This window comes from Helianthus annuus, chromosome 10 (assembly GCF_002127325.2).
Source record: "Helianthus annuus cultivar XRQ/B chromosome 10, HanXRQr2.0-SUNRISE, whole genome shotgun sequence".
Classification (NCBI taxonomy): domain Eukaryota; kingdom Viridiplantae; phylum Streptophyta; class Magnoliopsida; order Asterales; family Asteraceae; genus Helianthus; species Helianthus annuus.
This window is the reverse complement of record NC_035442.2, coordinates 171,517,396-171,539,816: the sequence shown is the minus strand read 5'-3', so window position 1 is coordinate 171,539,816 and position 22,421 is coordinate 171,517,396. Positions and strand designations below refer to the sequence as shown.

General features: G+C 40.2%; 1 protein-coding gene and 1 pseudogene across 1 annotated transcript; one reads left to right on the top strand and one right to left on the bottom strand.

The window, feature by feature from the left end:
• The first annotated feature begins 7,097 nt into the window (after nucleotides 1–7,097).
• Nucleotides 7,098–8,270, top strand: LOC110886676 (F-box/kelch-repeat protein At3g23880). Its single transcript, XM_022134512.2, has one exon. It carries the CDS (start codon nucleotides 7,098–7,100, stop codon nucleotides 8,268–8,270), a length of 1,173 nt encoding a protein of 390 aa, XP_021990204.1.
• A 1,038-nt stretch (nucleotides 8,271–9,308) lies between these two features.
• Nucleotides 9,309–22,421, bottom strand: part of LOC110883383 — a 28,010-nt pseudogene continuing 14,897 nt past the window's right edge.

Genomic DNA, 22,421 nt, shown 5'->3' with positions numbered 1-22,421 from the left:
ACGCATCGACGACTTGTTTGACCAGCTGCAAGGGTCAAGTTTCTATTCCAAGATCGACTTAAGATCGGGGTATCACCAGGTAAGGGTTAGGGAAGAGGATGTTCCCAAGACGGCTTTTCGAACGCGCTACGGACACTATGAGTTTTTGGTCATGCCGTTTGGATTGACCAATGCACCCGCGGTTTTCATGGATCTCATGAACCGCGTATGCAAGCCATATCTCGACGAGTTTGTTATAGTATTTATTGACGACATCTTAGTCTATTCCAAGAACAAGGAAGATCACGAGCGCCACTTACGTCTCATTTTGGAACTTTTGAGAAGGGAACAATTGTATGAGAAATTTTCTAAGTGTGACTTTTGGATTCGAGAAGTACACTTCCTTGGGCATGTTGTTAACGAGAAAGGGATACATGTGGATCCTGCGAAGGTGGATGCGGTAAAGAATTGGGCGGCACCAAAGACTCCGTCTGAGGTGCGACAATTTCTTGGTCTCGCATGGTATTATCGAAGGTTCATTAAAGACTTCTCGAAAATCGCGCAACCTCTCACTTCACTAACACAGAAGAACACGGCGTACTCTTGGGGAACGAAGCAGGAAGAGGCCTTCCAGTTGTTAAAGCAGAAACTTTGCAGTGCACCGATCTTGTCATTACCAGAGGGTACCGAAGATTTTGTGGTTTATTGTGATGCTTCGATTCAGGGTCTCGGTTGTGTGTTGATGCAACGCGAGAAGGTGATAGCTTATGCTTCTCGTCAGCTAAAGGTGCACGAGAAGAACTACACGACACACGACTTGGAGTTAGGAGCGGTGGTGTTTGCGTTGAAGATTTGGAGGCACTATCTGTACGGTACCAAATGCACCATCTACACCGACCATAGAAGTCTCCAGCACATCTTCGAACAGAAAGAGTTGAATATGCGACAACGACGATGGGTGGAATTATTGAACGATTATGAATGTGCCATCAAGTACCATCCGGGCAAAGCGAACGTTGTAGCTGACGCCCTCAGCAGAAAGGATAATGCACCTAGGCGCGTGCGAGCATTGCAACTCACGATTCAGTCCAATCTCCCTTCCCAGATACGGGATGCTCAGTTAGAAGCATTGAAACCAGAGAACGTTCGAGCTGAAGCTTTACGTGGCTCGAGACAACGACTAGAACAAAAGGGAGACGGCGCCTACTACGTAACTGGACGCATTTGGGTCCCATTCTTTGGCAACTTACGGGAACTGGTAATGGAAGAGGCACATAAGTCACGTTACTCCGTACATCCGGGATCAGATAAGATGTACCATGACTTAAAAACTACGTACTGGTGGCCTAGCATGAAGGCTCATATAGCAACCTATGTCAGCAAATGTTTGACTTGTGCTAAAGTCAAAGCAGAACATCAAAAGCCCTCAGGTCTACTGCAGCAACCAGAGATACCCACATGGAAGTGGGAACAGATCGCTATGGATTTCGTGACAGGATTACCCAGAACTCAGGCTGGGAACGACACTATTTGGGTGATTGTTGATCGCCTCACGAAATCAGCACACTTCTTAGCAATCAAGGAAACAGACAAGTTTTCCCAATTGGCAGCAATCTACCTTAAGGAAGTGGTTTCTAGGCATGGAGTGCCAACTTCTATCATTTCAGACCGTGATCCGCGTTTCACTTCAGAGTTATGGCAGTCTATGCATAAATCGTTTGGTTCCCAACTCGACATGAGTACCGCTTATCACCCACAAACGGATGGTCAAAGCGAGCGCACCATCCAAACACTCGAAGATATGCTTCGGGCATGCGTACTCGACTTTGGAAGAGGATGGGAGAAGCACCTACCGTTGATAGAATTCTCCTACAACAACAGCTACCATTCAAGTATTAAGGCAGCTCCGTTCGAAGCACTGTACGGACGGAAATGTCGTTCACCTCTTTGTTGGCATGAGGTGGGTGATAGCCAGATCACAGGCCCTGAGTTTGTTCTTGAAGCATCGGAAAGCATTGTGCAGATCAGAAACCGTATGGCCGCAGCTCGTGACCGACAGAAGAGCTACGCTGACAAGCGTAGTAAACCGTTGGAATTTGAAGTTAATGACCGCGTTATGTTAAAGGTTTCACCTTGGAAGGGTGTGGTGCGTTTTGGGAAACGCGGCAAACTAAACCCTCGTTATGTGGGACCGTTCAAAATTCTAGAACGAATTGGAAAGGTGGCTTACAGGTTGGAATTACCTGCTGAGTTGGGTAATGTCCATGATGTATTTCACGTATCGCAGCTAAAGAAGTGTTTGGTTGATGAAACACTAGTAGTACCATTTCAAGAGCTGAAGATAGACGACAAATTGCAGTTTGTCGAAGAACCAATTGAGATTATGGATCGGGAAGTTAAAATTCGTAAACACAGCCGTATACCGATTGTGAGAGTTCGTTGGAACTCAAGACGTGGTCCAGAGTTCACGTGGGAACGCGAGGACCAGATGAAACTTAAGTATCCACATTTGTTCCCCGAAGACCAGTCAAAACCTAGCGACCCTAGTGTTGATGCAACTAGCGAATTTCGGGACGAAATTCCCATTCAAGTTGGGGAGGATGTGACACCCCAGGAAAACCAGCAAACGATGTAACCTACCTAGCTTTAACTTATATAGCTTACGTTAGTGAGTGCGTACCAAATTTCGGGACGAAATTTCCTTTTAGTTGGGGATACTGTGACAACTCGTATTTTGAACCTAACCTAGTATAACTCGCTTGAACCTTATGTGAATATTTGAACTGATTGTGTGAACTTGAATGTTATGTGACTATGATTTTTGTGACATTGTGCATCGGATATAAACGGACCAAACTCCAACCCACTTGCCTACACAACCCATTCGGTCCATGCGGTTGGACTCGAGACCTTGGGGACGGCCCAAGTAGGGGTCGGCCCACCTTTCTTAAACATGTAAACAATATGGGGGGGGGTTTTGTTCTCTCATTGTTACAACAACACAAACACACACAAACCCTAAAGAACTCTCTCCCTCTCGTTTTCCCTTGGAACCCAACGGCAACACATCAACATCGAAGTTCTTAGGATCTCGGCTCATATCGCGATCTAGTTAATCACTTCACACTCTCGGTTAGTATATCACTATTGCTTGGTTCATGATTTCTAGTGTTCTCGGTTAGCATATCACACCTTCGGATGTTACATGATGATTATACTAGATGGTTATGTTCTTGTGAATAGAATTGAATATTGATCATATAACCTAATGGATTTGTTATATAACATACTCACAGATTTATTATACACATGACTAGGTTGCATGCTAGTGTAGAATCGGCTAGTTTGATGAACCGATAGTATGATTAGTTGATGATGAATTAACTGTTCTTGATAATGATATGAATACGAATGAAACTGTTTGAAATCGTGTTTGATCTGATTGTGAAACTGCCGAATATGTTAGCTGATATCACGGAAATCATGTGCATGAAATCAGGAAAGTGATTACAAATTGATAGACTTAACACGGTTGCGAGTCGAAACCGTGATTGCGAGTCCCGTTGCGACTCGAGACCACACAAACCGCACGAGCCGAGACCACGGTTGCGAGTCAGGATGCGACTCGAAACCGGACCATGACAAGCCGAAACCACAGTTGCGAGTCCCGTTGCGACTCGTAACCTCCTTTGGTTGCGACTCGAAATCTCAACACCAATATGACTCGAAACTTCCTTCGTTGCGACCCGAGACCTCCGGTCTCGACTCGAGGCCCTTATTACACGTACACTTTGTTATTGGGCCTGCACACTATTACGAGCCCAACTGATTGGGCTGAACACTTGGACTATGCTTGTTATGTAACTGTTTACGCTGACACCTATACGATGATGAATACTTGTACAATACGTGTAGAACCTATGTGCAATACTTGAATACGAATCTGATTGGTATGATAACTGTGGTAGGACGTGGTTAATCGCTCTATAACTTAATTGAACTGTGTGAATCATACCGAGCAACCCCAGGTGAGTTCATTGCATTTTCTCAAGCATGCGTCCCGGTGGTTTGGGACAACTAGTAAACATTTGGACGGGAAACATTGGGTAAACAACTTAATCGGTTTTGGTCATTGCCTGGAGGGCAATGGGGGTAATTAGTTGATAGCGCTATTAGGTACTAATTATCTGGGTTTCACTATGGTTGTTTAGAGGCACACTCCTCGGTTACGTAAGGGCGGTTTCCCTAGGGTAACTAACTGAACAACATAGTGGGTTGCTAAGAGGCACACTCCTCGGGTACGTAAGGGCGTCGTCCCTAGGGTAACTAACATGAGCAACAACGTAACACAACAGTGAATCGTATTAACAAATATCTGGTAACACAACTCATGTACAAACCTTGAACTCACCAGCGTAGTCTGACACACTTGTTTGCATGCTTGTAGGTCATTAACACTTGGAACATGGACTTGCTATCTGGGAGTGCTGGAGTGGTCATGGATCGAGGCTCTTGGATTTATTTACATTGGATACTTTGGTTTTAAGTATTATGAAACAATTGCTAAACGATTTATTAAATGCTTCCGCTACACAATACTTTGGGATTTGATATTATATTTTATTTAAGTATTTACTATTGGTTCAATGTGATTGGTGGCTCGAACTCTGATGCGTAACACGCCTCGCGGGATTTCCGCAAGTGGGATTTTGGGGGTGTTACACAAAAGACTTTAGGTTTCTCACGTCCAACTGCAAGGTAAAAAACCCTTTCACCCCTGGACCACTTGCTCTTGTGACCTGCAACCTACTGATCCGAAATGAACCCGCAACCTGCAGCCCGTGTGACCTGTGAACAAACTTGATTAACCCAACAAAGGCCCGGTTCCTAGGGTGTTTTTCTACCTCAACAATCTATGATACAATCACATACTATATACAACTTTATATCTATATATTTTTGTACATCATAAACGCTCAAATTCTTCTTCTTCTTCTTCCATTTTGTCGAGCTTGTTCAATTAGTTACTAAAAATAGGAAACACAACAACAATCAAGTTAATGGTTGATGATTGCGCCCAATTTAAGTCCGATTTCAAAGTTGAAACCACAGAGGGCATTATTAAACAAACTGCCGATTCACGAATTCGATGAAAGTCAATTTCAGAGACAAAATGAACATAAAAATAAACAATATTGCTGATTGCTTTTGTTCAAATTAAACAAAACAGGTTGTGATCTAATTAAGAACTGGTTAAAGTCATCCATTTGCACCCGATTTTTTTCATCATTAGCAAACAAAATCTGAATGGTAAGCAACATATAATCAAAATAATAACGAACACATAAAACCTTAATAAATCGGGGTGTTGAACGTCTTTCACATCGAACGAACCAAAATCGAAATCGTCGTCTACACCAAAATCATCCGGTCATCGCCTACAGCGAAAGCGAATGAAGCAAAATCGCACGAACCAAAATCTGAAGTCGTCGTCTTAATCTTCGTTTGAAATCAGGGTTTCGGTGTAGACAATGTTTCGTTATGAAACAAACTGCCGATTCACGATTGAGATGTAATTGTAGAAACGTACCGATTGATATGCAGGATGAAGAAATGCAGAAGATCGCTTCAATGATGATGATTATTTAGGTTAGCCAAATCTTCATGAATTCAATAGTTACAATTGTTCATATGGTAATTATAATTGTTGGAATTTATCGAAGGGATGCGACTTTTTGACATTTGATGAAGCGGTGCATCAGTAAAAAAGATACGCAATTGTTGAGATTGAGATTTGACATTATTACTTTCACTTTTGTTATGTGGCGGTGTTGTTGCAAGTTGCAACGATTATGAATCACCCACACACACATTTATGTGAACGGTTACGACTTATCTTAAACGCAACTTTTAGTTGCTTTTTGTATAATATAGTAATAGTAATGTTAAGTAAGACACCGTTTGAACGGCGTGGGTGATTTGTGTCATCATGACGGTCGATGGTAACGAATACATAGTGAATGGCGTGAGTTATGTAGTCATGTCGGTTAGTTAGCCGATGGTGGCCGAAGTTGGTATTTGTGGTGTTACGACGTCACGACGGTTGGTGAACGGTTCATTACGGTGTGAGAGTCACGACGGTTTTGAATGGAAAGTTATCGGTGGAATCAGTTATTTGATACTGAATTCATCCAGAAGACGGAACGACGTAGTGTTCGGTTTATATTAATTATTCAGAAGGGGAACAACGTATTGTTTCAGCATAGCGGTTACTTATGAATGGATACGATGAAACTATAAATGTGAAATATTGGCTTAAGGGAACGGATATGATGGAACGCCGGAAAAATGGTGGGTGTCGACTTAAATGTAAAACGCACATCTAAATCTAAATCTGAATCGGTGTGTACTTTGACTGATTAGATTACTTTTGAATGAAGGGATGCGAGTAAGGTTGAGACACCCCAAGTTACTATTTGTATAAGGGTATAATTTATATGAATAATACAAATCTCCTATTTTAGGAAGAGTAAAAACTAAGAGTAAAGTCCTATCTGAGTCCCTGTGATTTGTGCAGTTTAACCATTTGAATCCAAAAACCAAAATTGTCTTGATTTGAGTCCCTGTAGTCTCTAATTTTAACCATTTGAGTCCCTGTGGTTTCTAATTTTAACCATTTGAATCCAAAAACAAATGTTTCTGATTTGGATGTTGTTTACTTTTAGATTCAAATGGTTAAAATTAGAAACCACAGGGACTCAAATCAAGACAGTTTTGATTTTTGAATTCAAATGGTTAAACTGTACAAACCACAAGGACTCAAATAGCACTTTACTCAAAAACTAATTAAAAGGATATCTTCTATTCTAAATATATAATATTCTATTAGTTTATGTTTATCTTTTATACAGTTTGTTTTAAATTTTAAATAAGGAGATGATTCTTAAATTATTTGTGATCGTTTACGTGAGTATTCTATATAATATAACGATTCAATCTACAACCTACGCCCCATTCATTCTTCTTTTTCTTGATCCTCAAACAGAAAATAAATCGTCTTCTTCATCAACGTTTATTTGCATTTAGTTTCTTTGCGATTTAGTGCCAGCACATATATAATGTCTGGCATTAACGTCTGTAGTGATTTGATGGTTGATATCTTTGAAAGACTACCATCCAAATCCATCATCCGATTCAGATCAATCTCCAAATACTGGCATTCTCGCCTTGCTACCCCAGAATTCATCCGCAATTACCGCCTTCGATGCTCTAAAAACCCTCCGAAACTCCTCATCAGATCCAGATGTGTAATTTCCGGTGGAAAGTATGACTACAAAGACATCTATACATTACACTCGGGAGACCAGTTCGACCAGTTGCCGTTGCATATTCCAGGAAACAGGTACCTCAGCATACCGAAGGTTGAGTTCCCTTGTTCACTTATGACTATGTTGTCGCGGAATCGAGTTTCGGTTGTTGGTTCTTGTAATGGAATTCTGTGTCTGCGTGATGATGATGATGATAATATTAGTCTATGGAACTTGTCGATCTGGCGCAGGGTAAGGGTGCCAAGTCCTCCTTTTATAAGTCCTCTTAAATCTAGCATGGCAGTAGGGTTTGGTTTCGATCCAATCACTGATGATTACAAGATTGTGGCTATAGATTTTGAGGAACATAAAACATTTGTTTACTTCTTGAAAACTGAGTATTGGAGTGAAGTCCCTTCCCCATCTTATAGGTTATTATATATGTCGATTTCAAAGCCATATTTTTTCAACGGAATTTTGCATTGGGTGGTAGTCCCCGAGGATCCCCACCCAAGTCGATTCATATTGACATTCAATGTGAGTAGTCATGTTTTTGGCCGCATTTTGTTTCCGGAGTATTGGATAGTCAGACAGTTAACAACCATAAATGGTTGTCTAGCGCTGGTTTCTTCGGAAGATGGTGATTCTTGGAAGATTCGGGTTATGGGAGAGTATGGTAAAACTGAATCTTGGTCTCTTCTTTTTGAACTGAAAAGAGATGCATTTCATTGGTCCGCAGCCTTCCAACGCATCACTAATGGTGATTTACTGGCATACTATAAAGGCACAAATAGTGACTTACTGGTACTCTACGGAGGGTCAAAGGTTTATAATCCTCAAACAAGATTGCTTACAAAACTTTTCGAATATAGGCCTAATTGTTACAAACTTGAGATGGATACGTATGTGGAAAGCCTTGAATTGGTAGACAAAGAAAGCGCGACAACTTGTGGGAAAACCGTATGGGCGTGTTATGATTGCTAAGTGAAAACGCTGAAATAAACAAGAATTATACTATTGCTACAAAGATAGATTTAGGTCATCAGAACTATACACGACTTTGAAAATCTGTTAAAATTTTGTGGAATAAATAAGATTGAAGGTGGCTCATACGCTTGCGGATACTTGGGTCTCTGTTCCTGTTGTCTTTTCTATCTTCTTTGGTGCTTCTTTTTGTATAACAGCTTTGTTTGGAACCAATACCAATGTCATGTTCCTGTCCCTGAAGTTTTTGCTCTCCTCGACTTGCAAAGAACAAATAATAGAAAGAGTGGTTAGTACATGTGGGGCAAAATGGACATGTCGGGCAGGTTGGGTAACAGGTCAAAACACGTAAGGTAGGGTAATATGTCAAAACGGGTCAGGTATGATGATTAGGCCAAACTATACCACCTTTTGAAAAAAGAAAAAAAAGTTATATAAAGTTGTGTAATAGGTTTTAAGGATTTGAAGTTACTTTTGGGCAAATTTCGAACACGTGGAATTAATAAAAGTGAATTTAATAGAAATCATATCGCGTACTTCCCATGCATCATCACGGAAATGAAGAATAATGTTATGGTCATAATAGTATAGGGACTTGAGATGTAATTGTTGAATAGAATAGGGGTTCTTTGTAATAGTGAGTTGTTATTCTACTACTTCAACATAGGGGCGAAGCATAACTAGGGCGGGAGGGGGCGGCTGACCCCCCGAACTTTTTACTCAGTAGTGGAGAATATGTAATTTTCGTGTAGAAATTTTAGGGTATATATGTTTTCGGCCTCCCGGTATTATATAAATTTTTAGGTCCGATGACTTCTTCCACCCTCGGTCGGAAATATCAAGCTTCGCCGCTAGTTCAACACAAGATTGAATAGAATTGGCATTGATGATTTGAGAATTTAACTCTTTCTCTGTGTTTCTTTCTTCTCTTTTGTGTTTTTTTCTTCTCTTTATTGATCACAATTTGATGCGTAACAAATAAGCTCAATAGCATTATTTTTAAACCCGTTTTTATGTCCCTTTGAGCTTGCTATTAGCTTAAACCTAAAAGATAACCAAAACGTTCATATATATAAAACATGATTATATACAGTGTTGTAGAAATTCATCAGTACATTGTCACCAACTTTCAAACTCACGATATAATCATGCACATCGATATTGTAATTATCATTAAATACGTTTGGGTTGTAAATATTGAATGAGAAACAAGAATCATGCACATCGATGTTGTAACTTGTAATTGCCATTCAATTCTTTGTTTTTTTATATTAGAAAATCTAACATGAATTCGGACGTTTTTTGTATGTTTAATATGAGTATAGAATTGTTATACTTAAAAAAAATCAAAACCTCAGTTCTGTAAAACAGCATATGTAATTTAACATCCAAGTGTAAAACACCATGCATTAAATTGACACCAAGATAAAACACCATATGTAATTGATGAATAAATAAAACACAATATGTAAAATGTTAAAAAACTCATGTTGGAACAACACCATGTACAAATTGACATCAATATAAAACATCGTGTGTAAATTGACGCGCAGATGTAAAAAAACCATGTTAAAGTTAAAACTCAATGTTGAATTTTGACGTCTAGAGGTAAAACATCATGTGTGATTTGGTGCAATGGATAAAACACTGTGTAAATTGGAACCCAATTGTAAAACACCATGTAGAAACGTCATCTCACCTGGTAACCGATCAGAAACCCGACAACTTTTGGTTTTTCTAAGGCGAATAAAAGCGGCCATTTAACCATCAGAGGAGTGTCTCCATACCACCAGTCGATCCAAAACCGAATACTTTGTCCGTTCCCCACAACCCCTTTAATGTAGTTATGAATACGCTTGCCTTTAAGAAGCACTTTAGACTCCAATCTCGTGATGTTTTTCCATACTCCCGTCATCCCCGGTTTAGAGCGAAAAAACTTCCACTTCCTACTATTACCGTGACAAGCCAAAACTACCCTTCTCCATAGCCTATCATCTTCCACCCTATATCTCCATACCCATTTCGCCAAGAGAGCCTCGTTCACCGTTTTAAGCTTACATATACCGAGCCCGCCAAGCTTTTTTGGGGTCGTAACTTTATCCCACGCAACCCAATGCGTTTTTCTAGCACCTTCCGAGCCTCCCCAAAGGAAGTTCCCCATAAGAGCTTCCAATTTGTCAAATAACTCTACCCGGCACTTCAAAGATAGAAAAATAATAAATCGGAATACCTTCTAAGACTGCTTTAATAAGAACCAACCGACCACCGATCGACAGGGAGTTCGCTTTCCAAGAGGCAAGACGATTCTTAAAGATCAACACAATAGGATCCCAATTAGCAACTCGATTCATATTAGCACCTAGATGGATACCCAAATATTTAAAAGGGAAACTCCCTTTCAAACAACCCACTCTAGCCGCCATACGATTAATGTCCTCTTCTGCCACCCCTACTCCCATTAAGCTGGATTGTGAATATTAATTTTCAACCCTGAGCACGCATAAAACACTCGTAGTATTCTGGCGACCGTAAGGATGTTTTCTTCCTCCCACTCCCCAATAATTAAGGCATCGTCGGCGTAAAGAAGGTGTGAGATCACCGGTCCCCCGTTAGGGAGTTTAATCCTTTTTAATCTCCCCGAATCACAAGTTGTGGACGCTATACGAGAGAAAGCTTCCATGACAATAAGAAAAACGAAGGGGGAAAGAGGATCTCCTTGCCTTAAACCTTTATGACATTGGAACTCAAATGTGGGGGAGCCGTTGACCGAAACGGAAGATTTAGCAGAAGATATAACCCCTTTGACCCACTTGCACCATTTCGAGGAAAAACCCATTTGGAACATCATATCTATCAAAAAGTCCCAGTTGACATTATCATATGCCTTCTCAAAATCGATTTTAAGGATGAAGGCTTTCTTCCTAGCTTTGGAGAGCCAAGACCACACCTCACTCAGGATAAGAGGGCTGTCAAGAATACATCTATCTCTCACGAAAGCCGATTGAGAGTCCGGCACCTCTTTCCCGATAACCCCTTTAATTCGATTAGCTAGGACCTTTGAGATGACTTTACAAATAATCCCAATCAATTTTATCGGACGATAGTGTTTCATACTTATCGGATCTTTGACTTTAGGGACCAGAGTTATGAACGACGTACTACTTCCCTTATCGATATGCTCCGAATAAATTAAATACGTGCATTAAGATACGAAGGCTTCTTATTCCACAACAACGAAAGCACTTTTTCACTCTTTCATATACTAGGGGATTTCACTTGGAAAAGAAAATGTTCCATACTAATGGATTCGGGTCCATAACCATGGGTTCCAATGCACGAGATCTTGTAGCACTTACCAATGAGGCCCTATCGATTAGTATTACACAGAAGAAATCAATTATAGATACTAATACAATTAGATCCGCTCTTCATAGACAAATTTGGGATTTGCGATCCCAGGTAAGATCGGTCCAGGATCATGGGATCCTTTTCTATCAGATAGGAAGGGCTGTAGCACAAAATGTACTTTTAAGTAATTGCCCCATAGATCCTATATCTATCTATATGAAAAAGAAATCATGTAACGAAGTGGATTTTTATTTGTACAATTGGTACTTCGAACTTGGAACGAGCATGAAGAAATTAACGATACTTCTTTATCTTTTGAGTTGTTATGCCGGATCGGTCACTCAAGATCTTTGGTCTCTACCCGGACCCGATGAAAAAAATGGGATCACTCTTTATGGACTCGTTGAGAATGATTCTGGTCTAGTTCGTGGCCTATTAGAAGTGGAACCCCCACTTGAAAAAATGACAAAAAATGGCTTTGACATCATCTTCAAAAAACCTCCAATATCTCTTTAAGAACTTAAAATTGAAACCATCTTGGCCTGGGGTGATGTGTGTAAAATGTAACATATAAATTACATCAAATGAGGCATAAAACTAACCCTTTTTAAGTACTAATGTTGGAAAAAGTGTGCTTTTGTCTTCCTTTTGTATTTTCAGGGTTAAAAGAGCTTAAATGAACAAAAGAAGCAAAAATGCAGCCAAATCCAACATAAATACAAAGAAAAGGAAGAAACGTGGCATGCCCGACTCCTCGACAGCATCTCCCAAAGCAAAAACAAGAAGAAAGCTGAGCATGGGGCTGTGCCCAGCTGAGCATGGGGCTGTGCCCAGCTCAACACGGGGCCGTGCTCAGCGAGCACGGGGCAGTGTCCAGGATGGTCAGCCCTGGCACAAAAGACAAAGTGGTAGAAGCTTCTATTGCCCACCACGGGGCCGTGCCCAGCGGACACGGGGGCGTGGTCAGAGTGATGCAGGTGCATTTATTGTAATTGCGAATTACAATTAATGAAGAGAGAGAGTGTCAGACGGGCACGGGGCCGTGTCCAGCGGACACGGGGCCGTGCCCAGGCTTCTGTTCAGCCTATAAATAGGAGTGCTTGGCTTCATTTCAACTCATCCCTTGGCACACCACCTCTCTCACACCTCATCCACCACCCACCACCACCATAACACCATCATCCACCACCATCATCCATTGTCCATCGTAGAGTGTGTGAGTCGTCTCGGGATCCAAGATTGATCGTAAGAGTTCTTGACAATCAAGGCCATGTTTGCCTAAGTCTCTTACATCACTTGGTGAAGGCAAGTGTTTAGTATAATACTTTTTATTTTTAATCTTTTGCACTTTTTATTTGGTTTTGTATTAATGACTTTAATAACTAGTTACTTATGTTGAAGGTGATCTTTCCTTATCGTTTGTCCGTGGTGTCTTGGCATTATTTTACTGTCTATATAAAATAAAAGATTTTCACCATTCATATCTCCACGGTTTATATGGAGGTATGTTGGCTACCTGGTCGGGGGTTAAGGGAACGGTTTGGTAAGGGTCTTGCCCTTGTTCAGCGTTTAGAGGTCCTGCTTGGGACCTGGGTCAAATTTAGTAGGATCTCCTTCAATGCCCATAGGTATTGGATGGCGGGGATCCAAACTCTTTGACCCCCTCATAAGTTAACTACTATTAATACTATAACCCGGCTATTTAGGACTGTATCCCTGCTGACTCAGACTACTTAGCCGAGGGTAACGTCACCGCCAAAAGCGGGGCCTACCACAATTTGCATTAATAACTTAATTCATTATCTTTCAATAATCCGACCCTTTAGGATTGTATCCTTGCTGACTCAAACTACTGGGTTGAGGGTAACGTCGCCTTCAAAAGAGGGGCCTACTACAATAACTAAGATAATCTCTTAAACAAGTGCAAAAGTGCGAAAATAATCAAAGGTTATACTAATACACGTGTCGGATCCAAGTGATTCATCTTGTCTATCTGTTTTTATTTTATTTTTATTTTCAGCATTTAGTTAGTTTTTATTTTCTTAGTTTAAAACATTTTTCTAACCTTTTTGATTTGATTAGACGTTGAGGATAAACCGGTATTAAAAGCTCTTGTGTCCTTGGACGACCTCGGTATCTTACCAACACTATACTACGTCCACGATGGGTGCACTTGCCCATATGTGTGTTTAGTATTAGTGAATATCGTGTTTTATAAATTTAAAACTTGGCTAAAAGTGTAAAAAGGGGCTTAAATACTCATCAAAAAATATAACACACTTCACGCACATCAAGTTTTTGGCGCCGTTGCCGGGGACACAAGGATTTTAAGAAAGCTTAAAATCGACGGCCTAATCAGTTTTTCAAAACCTTTTTAAAACGCGCGCATTTTTCTGCATTTTAGTTTAGTTTTGCATTTACAGTAGCCTGAACACGGGGCCGTGCTCGCTGAACACGCCCCCGTGCTGCATAATTTTAGAGTAGATACCCAGATACAGAGTCTGAACACGGGGCCGTGCTCACTGAACACGCCCCCGTGCTCAACGTGACCAGTAACTTTAATTAAAACGCCCAGATACAGACCCTGAACACGGGGCCGTGTTCACCAGACACGGGGCCGTGTCCAGCTTCTGTTTCTGTCTTTATTTTTGTTTTCTGGTCCCGAGACTCAGTTGTGGTCTGTTGAGTGATTCTTATGGATCAATACTCAAGAGATTACAACTACACCTATGATGAGGATGATTATAGGGGTAATTATTGCACTAATTGTCGTAACGCACGCTCGGTTCAATATAATACTTCATATCAACCATCCAATTCATACAACCATTATGAGGAGCCCAGGTACGAGCCATCAACTTCATATACATCCTATGAAGACCAAAGGTATGAACCTCCTCCCTCATACTCATATTTTGATGAACCAAGGTATGAGCCTTCATACTCATACTTTGAAGACTCAAGATATGAACCACCACCTTCATATGCTTATTATGAGGAACCATGGCGTGAACAACCCACCTCATATGAGTACTATGAAGAACAAAGTTTCGACCCTTATCCATCATATACTTACAATGAAGAACAATGGTGTGAACCATCTACTTCATATGAGTACTATGAGGAGCCAAGGATCGAACAACCGGATTCAAGCTTTGAGGATCCAAATTCTTTTTCTCTCACCGAAGTGACCAATAGGATATTAGAACACATTAAAACTATCGAACGTTGCATAAAAGAATCTCGCGCAAGGGAAGAGGAGTCCCGCGCAAGAGAAGAATTAAATTGTAATAATAACGTAGAGATAGTTGAAAATGTAAAAATGGAAGAACAAGAAAGTGAAAAACCGACACATGAGTTAAACAACGAAAAAGGTGAGGTCGATTATGTTAAATTACAAGAAGAGTCTAATTTTGAAGAAATTAATCTCTTGTCACCTACTTTCGAAAATCATTGTTTAGTAACCCCTCATGCCAAGTTTTTAAAAGAGCTAAACACTAACACTAAAATTGAAGAAATGGTAAGTGTTAAGTTAACTAATGATCAAACTTCACTAATAAAAGAAGATCCTTTTGAAATAAACATTACACCGGTTCCATGTTTCTTTCAAAATTCATTTATTAGTAATATCACCATTGATAAAGATCTTTGTGTTAACATAATGCCTAACTACATTTTTGAAAAATTAAGTGTTAGTGATTTTACTCCACTTCAAATTCCCATTTTTCTATCCGATCGAAAAGTAATGAAATCAATCGGTGTAGTTGAAGATGTTTTGGTTCACACAAATCAATTGGTAATCCCAACCGACTTCGTCATCCTTGATGACACCCCCCTAGTCTTGGGAAAACCTTTTGTACAAACTCATAAAGCATTGAAAAACCGGAAGTTTAATAATCTACCTCTTCAATTAGGGGCATTCAAAAGGAGCATAGATCTTGAGCGCTCAATGAAATATCCTTTTGGCAATAATGACCCCCTAATTGAAGATGAGCCTGAACCACCCGATAAGGAGGGTCTAGCCAAGGACCCTTATAAACGTGGCGCACCACGGAGGCATTCCGCGAAACTATCCTTAGTTTTAGATTAGTTTAACTTTTATGCTTTCTAGTTTAGTTTTAATTTGCAGGAATAAAACACACTCGGGATGGTGAAGGATATTAAGGGAAGCTTGAACCAACACCCCATGCGCAAAAACAGAGCCTCTCGACAATTTTTCTTCATTACTGCAAGTTCAGCACGGGGCCGTGCTCACCCAACACGCCCCCGTGCCCAAAAATCTGCAGAAATGCCCAGTTCAGGTACCTGGACACGGGGCCGTGCTCACTGAACACGCCCCCGTGCCCAGCCTTCTGTTTACTTTTGGTACTGGCAGTCTGGACATGGGGCCGTGTTCAGCCAACACCACCCCGTGTTCAGCTACCCAGTACCATAAAATCTTGTTTTTAACCCACTTTTACACATTTTAATCAACCGAAAAACTTATTTTTGGGACACATTAAGGACAATGTGTAATTTAAGTGTGGGGGATGCTAAAACCTTGAATTTTGCAAGTCCTAATAACAAGCCTTACACAAAACTCTATTGGAACCGCTAATCACCCCAAATTTTTTCAAAAACTTTTCATTTTTTTTACTTGTCTTGGTTTAATTTGGGAATAACAAGTTCTAAAAAGGTTATATTTTTATAAATTTACAACCGATAGCGTCGTGATAAAAAGAACCAAATAAGAAGATTATGAAACGGCATGACAATCTTAGTTAAAATTTGATTATATATACTTGATCACATAAAAACCCATTCCCACAAAAGTGAGTTTTGAGCCTTTATTGAGCATACAAATATACATCTTTAAACTAAATGCTCATTTTTCGTTTCTTGTGTGAATAGCCGCTTGGTTCTTACGACTCTAGAACTTGCCACGACGATACATTCCCGGTCCTTACCAACTTAAACCCGAGTAAGTAAATGATGGAGGCATTAGGACTAACCCCTTTTTATTTCTACACCATTAATTTTCCTTTTTTTTACCACCTACCCAAAAATCCCCCTAGTTAACCCCTTTGATCCTAAACCTTTTCGTTTCTTTCCCCAAAACAAACACCCTTTACCCACCAAAACCTTTTTCATTTTAAACCCTTTATTTTAGTAACAAAGCTCGGTTTTCTTGTGACACAAAAAAAAAGAAAAAAGAAAAAAAAAAGAGATGAAGTTAGCCATAAACAAACAAGCTCATCAAAAGAAACCTTGTTTGAAAAATGCTTCATTAGAATAAAAAAAAGTGAAGAAAAAAAAAAGAGAAGAAAAAAGAAAAAAAAACAAAAACAAAAACAAAGTGTTTTACGAAAACCGACGCTTTTTACGCTTTTCGCCCTTTTACTAACCACTAACCCAACCACCCACCTTTAGCCCAAGCCTAACCCTTCACCCAAAAAGTCCTCTTGATATTTACAAAGGTATAAAGTTAAAAAGGAGGAGGATTGATTGCTTGGCAAGCTTATGGTAAGAATAAGTTCCATGCCGCTCTCGAGTGATTCACTAAAAATACACCTTCGGCCGAGTGTTGAGTGATCCCCGTGAGGTATGTGAACTTGTATATAAATGGAATTTTAAAAAGGCATGTTATGCCCAAATAAGTAATTTATCTTATGAAACGTTCTAAATAAATCATAACGAATAGGATTGTAAATAGTATAAAAATAAAACCCAATAAAGATCTTGGATTCCCGACACTCAAAGACAAGCCCAAAACCTTCTCTTCTACCTATTCCATTTGGGAGTGTAAGCCACATATTAAAGAGTTTTGCTTGAGGACAAGCAAAGATTCAAGTGTGGGGGTATTTGATGTGTGTAAAATGCAACATATAAATTACATCAAATGAGGCATAAAACTAACCCTTTTTAAGTACTAATGTTGGAAAAAGTGTGCTTTTGTCTTCCTTTTGTATTTTCAGGGTTAAAAGAGCTTAAATGAACAAAAGAAGCAAAAATGCAGCCAAATCCAACATAAATACAAAGAAAAGGAAGAAACGTGGCATGCCCGACTCCTCGACAGCATCTCCCAAAGCAAAAACAAGAAGAAAGCTGAGCATGGGGTTGTGCCCAGCTGAGCATGGGGCTGTGCCCAGCTCAACACGGGGCCGTGCTCAGCGAGCACGGGGCAGTGTCCAGGATGGTCAGCCTTGGCACAAAAGACAAAGTGGTAGAAGCTTCTATTGCCCACCACGGGGCCGTGCCCAGCGGACACGGGGGCGTGGTCAGAGTGATGCAGGTGCATTTATTGTAATTGTGAATTACAATTAATGAAGAGAGAGAGTGTCAGACGGGCACGGGGCCGTGTCCAGCGGACACGGGGCCGTGCCCAGGCTTCTGTTCAGCCTATAAATAGGAGTGCTTGGCTTCATTTCAACTCATCCCTTGGCACACCACCTCTCTCACACCTCATCCACCACCCACCACCACCACCATAACACCATCATCCACCACCATCATCCATTGTCCATCGTAGAGTGTGTGAGTCGTCTCGGGATCCAAGATTGATCGTAAGAGTTCTTGACAATCAAGGCCATGTTTGCCTAAGTCTCTTACATCACTTGGTGAAGACAAGTGTTTAGTATAATACTTTTTATTTTTAATCTTTTGCACTTTTTATTTGGTTTTGTATTAATGACTTTAATAACTAGTTACTTATGTTGAAGGTGATCTTTCCTTATCGTTTGTCCGTGGTGTCTTGGCATTATTTTACTGTCTATATAAAATAAAAGATTTTCACCATTCATATCTCCACGGTCTATATGGAGGTATGTTGGCTACCTGGTCGGGGGTTAAGGGAACGGTTTGGTAAGGGTCTTGCCCTTGTTCAGCGTTTAGAGGTCCTGCTTGGGACCTGGGTCAAATTTAGTAGGATCTCCTTCAATGCCCATAGGTATTGGATGGCAGGGATCCAAACTCTTTGACCCCCTCATAAGTTAACTACTATTAATACTATAACCCGGCTATTTAGGACTGTATCCCTGCTGACTCAGACTACTTAGCCGAGGGTAACGTCACCGCCAAAAGCGGGGCCTACCACAATTTGCATTAATAACTTAATTCATTATCTTTCAATAATCCGACCCTTTAGGATTGTATCCTTGCTGACTCAAACTACTGGGTTGAGGGTAACGTCGCCTTCAAAAGAGGGGCCTACTACAATAACTAAGATAATCTCTTAAACAAGTGCAAAAGTGCGAAAATAATCAAAGGTTATTCTAATACACGTGTCGGATCCAAGTGATTCATCTTGTCTATCTGTTTTTATTTTATTTTTATTTTCAGCATTTAGTTAGTTTTTATTTTCTTAGTTTAAAACATTTTTCTAACCTTTTTGATTTGATTAGACGTTGAGGATAAACCGGTATTAAAAGCTCTTGTGTCCTTGGACGACCTCGGTATCTTACCAACACTATACTACGTCCACGATGGGTGCACTTGCCCATATGTGTGTTTAGTGTTAGTGAATATCGTGTTTTATAAATTTAAAACTTGGCTAAAAGTGTAAAAAGGGGCTTAAATACTCATCAAAAAATATAACACACTTCACGCACATCAGGGGCTTTATCGAACCCACACTCAAAAACAGCATCTTTGATTTCCTTGGCCGAGAACTGCCCCGAAATACCATTGGCTTCCTCCTCTGTGAGTCTACACATCCCAGGACAACGCAACCTGGGTCTATACTTAACCTTCTCTGGAAAGTGGTTCCTGAAAAAATCGTAAACTTCTTTCTTTATTAACTTTGGATTGGTCTCCCACTTACCGTCGATAGACATCCCTGGAATATCATTTTTACACTTCCTGTTATTGATGAGCCTATGGAAGAAAGCAGAATTCTCCTCCCCCTCAATTGCCCATCGACAACGAGATTTCTGTTTTAAGTCCAAAGACACCAAGCGTCCGAACTCACAAATATTTTTAAAACACTCCTCCTTGATCCAAACCTCCTCCTCGGTGAGATCCCTGCTCTCGCATAAACTATCCAAAAGCTCCAATTCTTCTTTGTTTCTCATCAATCCTCTTTATCCTTAATAACCATCTCATCTTTCCAATTTTTAAAGATTTTCCTGATATGTTTAAATTTATTGGTTAAAACCACATTTGTGATCTCCAACCCTAACATAAGAATTCACCGCGTTCTCCATAATGCCGTCAAACCCCTCCTTTTCTAACCACGAGTTGAAAAACCTAAAAGGTTTTTCCCCAAAGTTATTCCACGTAACGACAAGGATCAATGGACAATAGAATGTAACCTAGGAAGAGCCCTAAGGTAAGCATCCGGCCAAACTTCAAAAAAACCTTTACAAACCAACACCCTGTCAAGTTTGCTATGTTTATTGGAATTAGGGGCAAGGAAGGTAAACTTGCAACCTCTCATACTGTATTCCACCAGCCCTGACGAGTCAATAAAGTCATTAAAATCCTTAGCACAAGCAATATTAAAGACGGAATTCTTTCTTTCCTCCGAAAACCTGACCGCATTAAAATCGCCAAGCAGAACCCATTGGCCATTTCCCGAGTTGATAACATCTAACAAACAATTCCACAATGCCCTTTTATCCAAAACCCTATGCAGAGCGTAAATATTAACAACGTTAAGCTCCTGATTACATCCAGCCACCCTCCCTTTAATCACAATGTAATACTTGTGTTTTGAAACCCACCAACGGATCCCACATGCATAATAATCCCCCAGATCTACCCGAAGCACCCACATATTCCATACAAAAATTAGGACCTCCCCAAAACTTAGAAACACACTCGGGACTAACCTCGTCGATTTACGTCTCCTGTATTGCAACAAAGCTAACCTTATTCTCCTGCTTTAAGTTTTTGATCCAACCAGCTTTCAGATCAGTCCCCATACCTCGAATGTTAATCGATAATAAATTCATTTTAAATTCTTTTGAATCCCTTCTTCCATGATTAACTCCTTGACCAGTTGTTGATGCTGACCCAAGTCCACTCCGATATCCTTCCCTACATTAATCGTGCTGGAAACTTCAAAATTCACCTTCTCCTCCGCAGAATCCAGCTCTGATCGAATTACGGCCTCCACAGCCGTCTCCATAATCGGAGGATTACCTTCCTCGCCTCGCAAATCCGACTCAAGATGGGATGGGGGAACTTCAGGTGCCCTAATGTTCAGATCCAGGTGTATAAAATTTTGTTGATGCAGATTTTGTGTCCGATGCTTGTCGAATAGATTAGATTTATTTTATGCTGAATTTGTAATAGTTAGTGAAACGGTTAAACGAACGTGTATTGACCCGCTCGTTTGAAGTGGTCAAACGAGAGGGTTATTTGTTTGACCATGTGTGTTTGCTAGACAAAGGGGGTATGGCTATAAATAGCAACCCTTTTGTCATTTGCAAACGGGAGAGAGTGTGAGAAAAGGTGAGCTCATTGAGAGAGTTCATTGTGAGCTTTAGTGTTTGGGGGAGAGATCACCACTTGGTCTCTCCCCAGATGTATACTCCTTTGGTATTAGTTCGGTTATCTTGTAATCGGGCCGATTTGTAATGTTCTACTACCGATTAATACAAAGAAGTTTTGTTTATCCATCTCTAATCTCTCCCATCTTGAACTAATCTCACACGAAGCATGGTTTCGGTCCCGAAACACGGTCCTACAACTGGTGTCAGAGCCATGGTACCCGATTTAGTAAATCTAACAGTTTGCTAAATCACATGTGCTCTAGATCTGTGTTTATTGTATTTTTGTTCAAGATGTAAAAATGGTGAAAATGAAGAAAAACCCAGATCTGACCCGAATGGATGGGTCTGACCTGAAACGAAATGCATCAGAGAGTTAGGTTTTCTGTTTTACACCAAGAAAAATCATGTTTTCATCTTGTTTTGAAAGTATTTCTTCAGATCTGCATAAGAACAGCTTGTGGTTCTTCACTATGTTCTTGAAAAAATAGTGGCGGCTGGTTAAAGAAACTACGGTTTCTTCATATTTGCATCGACGAAGACTCCATTGTGACGAAGATTGATTGATGTCGACGAAGACTCCTTGATGACGAAGTCCCTAAGCAAACTATAAAGACGGGTCCTTTGAACGGTTATATAGAAAACAACGGTTCTGCTTTGTTCCTTCTAAGTCTCAATCGCAAGCACAATATAAAAAAATCAAAGTATCAATTAGAAATTTAGGGAAAACAAAGATTAATTAATTACGAATTGCATATTGCTTAGAGTATATAAAAATTGGTTGTTTAGTTGGGCCTAACAATAAAATAGTTTTTGTTTTATTTATTTGTGTTTAATACAGTAATACACATATTCCATATAAAGATTTTTAAAATCTTGGGAGGCCCTATTTTTTTGGGGCCCTAGGCCGTTGCCTAGCCTCTAGGTACGGCCCTGGCGAACACCCAAGGTTCATTCAACTTAACACGACGAAGAGTATATTCCGATGAAGACTACTTAAGGGTTCGTCCAGGAATATGATGTCGACGAAGTCTAAAGGTTCGTCGGAGGTCCAGAATCAGTTTCTGTTGTGATGAAGAATGAAGAATCTCAGGGCTGAGGGACGAAGAACTACACTACACTGATGAAGAATCACTGCAAGTGTATCATCTTCATTTCTGTATGTTGCAACAGACACACAAACATCATCAACAACTTAAAAAAAATGTATGGAAGATTCTTTCAATCAACAATTATTTGCTAAACAAAATCAATATAGAACTCAATTCCACTTACTCCACCATCGATTCCTCATTGCCGCATTAAATCCCCCGCCACCGCATCAGGATTAAAA